Source organism: Macadamia integrifolia, chromosome 12 (genome assembly GCF_013358625.1).
Source record: "Macadamia integrifolia cultivar HAES 741 chromosome 12, SCU_Mint_v3, whole genome shotgun sequence".
Taxonomy (NCBI): Eukaryota; Viridiplantae; Streptophyta; class Magnoliopsida; order Proteales; family Proteaceae; genus Macadamia; species Macadamia integrifolia.
In genome coordinates, this window is record NC_056568.1 from 19,305,866 (window position 1) to 19,312,116 (window position 6,251).

At 37.7% G+C, this 6,251-nt stretch overlaps 1 protein-coding gene across 1 annotated transcript; it reads right to left on the reverse strand.

The window, feature by feature from the left end:
• Nucleotides 1–3,580: 3,580 nt before the first annotated feature.
• Nucleotides 3,581–4,967, reverse strand: LOC122057687 (transcription factor MYB62). The gene is made up of 3 exons (XM_042619892.1): nt 4,733–4,967; nt 4,510–4,639; nt 3,581–4,400 (listed from the first exon to the last, which is right to left on the reverse strand). Exons 1-3 carry the CDS (start codon nt 4,896–4,898, stop codon nt 3,722–3,724), a joined length of 975 nt encoding a protein of 324 aa, XP_042475826.1. The 5' UTR covers nt 4,899–4,967; the 3' UTR covers nt 3,581–3,721.
• Between the last annotated feature and the right edge of the window lie 1,284 nt (nt 4,968–6,251).

The following is a 6,251-nucleotide window of genomic DNA, read 5'->3' on the forward strand; positions in this document are numbered from 1 at the left end:
GGGTGTGATGTGTGGAGGGTCGACTAGCTACCTTTCCTGGAATTGCGCTAGCGCCCTACTTCCTTAATACTATACTCTCTCTCTCTCTCTCTCTCTCTCTCTATATATATATATATATATTCCCAAGTACAGTACACTTATGAGTTATCCAAATCATTGATTGGGAGGCTCATTAATTGGTAGTCAAACATTTAACAATAATCCACAAGGCTAAACTATCCCACGTCTAAGAATTTTTATGAGGACATATGAAGTCTTGGCTCAATATGTCAAATGAGGGAAAAGGCTGGGTATGCTGCTAGGTTGTCTAGCCTGTGTCACTCTCTGTCCTTCCTTTTTTAGAAAAGACTCTCTTGCCCACTATATTCAGATCTGTGATTAGTGTATGCAGATAGCTTAATGAAAACTGACAGTTTGCCCAACTTTCTCCCATAATGATGTAAACATGCTTCCCTCTATGGCTCCAATAAAGTTTTTTAAGGGGGGATAACTATCATCAATTGTACTTCTACATTCTTGCGCATATATGGGGGTATACTCTCAAGACTAAGATTACAACAGTGTTTAAAGACAGTCACTATTTAACAATCACATGTATAATGACTTTGCTTTTCTGGTCTTCCTTTATTTTAGCATCAAGACCTTTCTGTTTTGTAATCAGAAATAACATTAACTTAGTGTTTGAAGATGAAAATGGAAAAAGAAATCCACTACGTGGGTCAGTGGTACAACTGAGGAATATTCAAAATAATATGAAGATGACTTATCATTACGTCATTCTCAGGAGTGATTATTGTCTTACATGTTTACCTTGTTTTTCACGATTACTGATTACATATGGAAATAAGATTTCAATGTGACATTGCATGGAAAAGGCCAACAAATATTAGTCAATTTTATTTTTTTCTATAATATTTCTTTTGTGTTTTTTATACATTGAAAGTTTAAACTTTAAACTTTCTACATGTGGGTCATTATTTTCCCTTCTAGTTAAAGGTCCAAAATGCCCTCCTAATTTTGACACCTTGCGATGCGTTGTGGGTGTGCCATGGTGTAGAGAAACCGAGTCCTTTAAAAGGGGAGGGTTCCTCTAATACTCATGTGCTGTTTTGGGCATTGGAGGGGGTATTACGAGTAAATATTTAGGACATTTTAGAGGGGTGCTATAGTAATCTGGGTGGGAAGGAAGGGTACCCGCATGCAATTTCAGATTTCAGCTTGTGTCATGGGGATATTTTCCCCATTTGTTTGATTAGGTACCCTAAAGACTTTGTGAAGTCCCATGTCTCATTTTAGTTAGATTTACTCATTGGGTATAAAGCATAACAGCATAAAATTAACAGCTTCCACCAATCTTTTGGACTTTAGGTTATGCTCTTCCAGGTTGGGCTAGGAAAGACTCAAAACAACATGAGATAAATGTATCTGGAAAAGCCCCAAGGTAAAGTACAACCTAGAAGAGCATAAAGTGAACAAGTTGAGGTAGCGGAAGCTTTTTTCTTCAAGAACATGAAAAAACCTTCCTGCCTCCCAAAAAAAAAAAAAAAAAATCTCAAAAGGGAAGGTGCAATGGTTGTGAGCGTGCAAAATTATGATTCTATTGGTGAAGTGATAAGGTATAGCTTTCCATTCATAGACTCAACCCACCAAGGAAATGGCAGGTGATGACACGTGGGTATTAAGAAGTAGCCTTTGGGTTTTGATGGACCCTAAGAACCATTAATAAGAGAAGCATAAAGCCAAAAGACTACAAAGAAAGACTCTTCTTTTCATTTTATGGAGTAAAGCATCACTCTTCTCTTTCGAGAGTTCAGTCCTTTCACGGGTCTCTGTGACAATGAAAGCTTTGATTCTGACTGAAAAGGAACTTTTCAAGCGTCAAAGGTTGGGGTTGCTTCCAAAGTTACAATGAGAGGGAGCTAGCTCACCCTCGGCCCATGGTTGTCACATGGTGATCGAAGTTTTTTCTCCCCAAAGGATAAGGTCATGTCTTAATCATTAACCATTTAGTACATATGGCCCTCACCCCACATCAATGACAGTTACTTTCAATCCTTGGATGGGAATTTTCCCAAAATATTCTGATTGATTCACCGGTAGCAATCACTAATAGCACTTGGGCACACACCCTGAAGTGTTTCAGCCATTGGATGCACACCGGGTGTCCAGTGTGACTGGAGAGATTAATTTTGGAAACGAGATTCTCTCAAATGCGCCAATCACTCTGACATGCATCAGATGATTGGGAGGCACTTGGAGTGCATGCCCTGATGCTGATGTCAATGCTAATGTCAGTCATTCGATGCACGCTGAATGATGCACGCTGAAGGGACTGGCGTAATGAAGAGGATCCGGCTCCCAATTTTTGAGTTTGAAGGAAGAAGAAGAACCTTGAAAGGTCCAAACCATAACACAATCAATGAATCAATCTCATCAACTTTATATGATAATATATTATTTTTGGGAGTAGTTGGTTCTTTGGTGAAGGCATTAAAATTCAACTTAGTCATTAATTCGAGTTAAATAAATTCCTACTGATCAATATAGTCATAGCCATATTTTTCCAACTTCTCCAACTTTTTCTATTGGAAAATCAAAATTTCTGTGTTTGGATTCATTTATGGAGTGATGATGATTTTTCCTTCCTTGTCAAGAGATCATTTGAAGTTTATCAATTACATTCTCCGTTGATTACGCAAGGGATTTAGCTGGTGATGTCAAGCTTCAAACGAGGAGTACCACTCAAAGAAGCTACGTTGACCCATGGTTTCAAAAATTAAACTAGAGTTATTGAAATGGACAGATCTGATTCCTGTTATATCTTGTTTAACTCTTCTTTTGAATCAATCGAATGCACTTAGATTTTCATTTTAAAAGTTTCTATTTCTTCTTTTTGATCCAAAATTTTATTTTCTCAGCTCATTCTATTCTGATCGAACCGACGGTCGGCAACGACTGTTCTATATACACATGCTGTTATTATTTAGTTACAACATGTATGTACACACACGCACACATAACACGTGTAAAAACATGCACCTATGAACAAGCCCACATGAAAGGATAGGTTGGTGATCAACTCAAAGAGTGACCCACATGATTATTTCATCATTTCATCATGAGGGGTTAGCAACACAAGACTTTTGTCAGAAACGACAAAGTCCCCAAATTTATCAAATAATGGTTCCTTTTGGCATTCTTGTCATGTCATGGTATTTGTAATGTATTGGTGGGTTGATTCATTAATAGGAAGTCCTAAAGAGCACAGTAACATTGTGAGAAGGAAAAAAGTTTTGTTTCCTTGTATTGCCTCAATGAGTTGCCGGGAAGGTTGTTGATGCTGCTTTTGAATTTTAAGGCATTCTTCCACACTGGAAACAACTCAAGAATCCATAACTCTAACTTAGTCCACATCTATCTCTCTCTCTCTCTCTCTCTCTCTCTCTCTCTCTCTCTCTATATATATATATATATATATATATGCTAAGGTCAAGGTGCAAACCCATAGCATCTTCACCATCCCACTAGTTGAAAACCCAACACAAGTCCCTAAGAACAGAGAGGGATGAGAGAGGAAAAATAATATAGAATAGCAACCAAATTAGAAATTCTTTTCCAAAGATACAATTTGATATCACTAAGGAAAGAGAAAACTATGTCAAAGAACATAAGCAACTGTGGGTTATCTGATAATAACAAACCCAAGTTGGTTGCACCTTATCTACCATAAATCATCCATGTTGCATAATAGATTATCTGCCACATCACCTTGGATGATCCAGTTGTTTTCAGTCACGTGGTAATGGGCCGAGGCTGAGTTGTCAAGAGGGTGCCCCAGGGTTGACATGGAAGAAGACAGGTTGTTGAAGCCCTCAATGTCATAGCCACCGTTGTTGTCTACATAGTAATTGTAACACCCCTTTGGTAATGAGTTGTTGGTGTTATAGACTATGTTCCCAAATTCATATGGGCTTGTTGGGATCTCTGTAATTTGATGAGGGAATTGATTAGAAATGTTCATGGAATGTGAAGAGGAGAAGCTTGGACTAGTGCAGTAGTTCTCTCCTGAGCTTGGATTCTTCTTAGTTGGTTCACTTATCATGAGAGATCCTTGTTGAAGTGGGGCTTCTAAAGATGCCTGAGAGGCTTGATTGAGAAGTAGAGACATTGGAGGGGAGCTTTGAGTTTCCATGGCTGAGGAAGAAGAAGAAGAAGAATGAGCCTCTTCTTCCATTTTCTGTATTAACCTTGGCATCCAAAACCATCTGATTGCATCACGAAACTTCGCGCTATTCTCATCAATCTTAAGATGTCGCGCTTGTTTCTGCACCCTTGTTCTCCAATAGTTCTTGATTTCATTATCAGTTCTTCCTGGTAGATGTTGTGCAATCTTAGACCACCTAGAATTTTCAAATAGACAAAAAAGATTAAACTGTGATCAGATTTCCAAGAATTGAAGAACACTAAACAGAGATCATGGTTCTGTTTTTTGTAATTGAGAATAGGTACCTATTACCCCACTTAGAATGGAGTTCAAGAATCACAAGTTGCTCTTCTGGAGAAAGATTTCCACGTTTCACATCTGGTTTCAAATAATTCAACCATCTCAATCTGCAACTCTTGCCAGTTCTCTTCAATCCTGAAACAAAACAGAGAAGGAATTTGATATTTAAATAATTCATAGAATACAAATTATGAATCATCAGTGTAGGATAACAACTATTTGTTTTACCTGAACATCTAGCTAAGAGATTCCAACGACCTTCACCATGATGAGTAATGTAATGGATGAGAAGAGTGTCTTCTTCAAGGGTCCATGGCCCTCTTCTTAGCTCAGTATCTTCTTCACCACAACTGGATCCACTCTTAGATGGAGAAGAAGACATAGCAACTCTCATTTGAGGGAAACCCACCCACAACAAAAGGGCTCAGTAGAGTTGAAGCTACACAGCCAGCCAAAGATTTATATAGTCCAAGCACTACTTTATAGTAGTAAAGAAGGTAACTTTCTTTTCAACACAAGTAGCCTAAGAAAAGTAAAACTCATTATAGATTCAATTTATAAATCAAACTGGAATTTCCCAAAAATAGTTTGGTCTTTAACACAGGTTTTTATAATTTTATTTCAATGCCATCACTAGGTCCCCCTCCCCCTTGTCTGGATGATTTATTATAATAAACCCAGAAGAGTCAAAAGCTCCGATGGCTGTTAAATGAATGATCCTCATGAAACCTTTGACCAAAGCTGAAGAAATAAGGTTTGATCTAGAAATCATGATCATGGAATCAGAACCTCCTGCATGTGGGAGTCTGGGACCCTATCCATCAAAGAATGGATTCTTCTCCTTTAATTTTTACTTTTTATTTCTTTACTAAAAATGGGCATCCAGGCCTTCGACTTGATTAGTCCCATAGATTCATACTGATCCCACAATTGTATGAATCGGATGAAGAGCACTAAACACCTCGTTTCAGTGACTGCAAGGAGATAAGAGAAGTCGATCTAAAGATCACACACTTCCTGAGACAAGATCTCTTACTAACTCGGCTACCCTTTGGGGTTCCTTTAATTTTTACCTTTCTACCATAGTAATTTAAGAACTTAAAGAGAATCTCATCAACTGAAAGAAGAGTTAAAATTAAATATTCTTGAAAATGAAATCTGGGTGCTTGGGAGGTGGTTCATTCAAATTCAAGGTTCTTGGGTTTCTAAGATTCTCTACATAGGAAACGTGTTGGACCTTATTATTAATTATATATTATACAGTAGATCTAAACATGGGTCTATTGGGCTTGGGTGATAAGGCGGTTTTTGAGGGATTAAGCATTTTTTTTTACCAATTTTATATAAATATAAAAAAAGCCTTTTCTCTTGGATGTCAAAAGGATGTCTGCTTCATACAACAACAGTGCATTTCCCTATAAGGTTTCCTGTTTCTCTCAAACCCTCAAATTTAGAGACAAGGATACAAGAGGTCGTAAGCAAAGTATACAACTTTTTGTCAGTGCAGCTAATTTTGACCCAAGTTTACTATTCTTTTCCCATTCTAATGTGAAAATGAAAAACCATGAAAATAATTTAAATGAATGGGTAGTGACTGGTTTGTTTATTGCTTCATTATAGGTTTCTCTCTCTCTCTCTCTCTCTCTCTCTCTCTCTCTCTCTCTCTCTAAAGTTAGCCGGTGTTAGATGAACTTGCTTGATAAGGGAGGGACATAGAGAGTGGATGAGGGGTGATGAGATGGTTTTT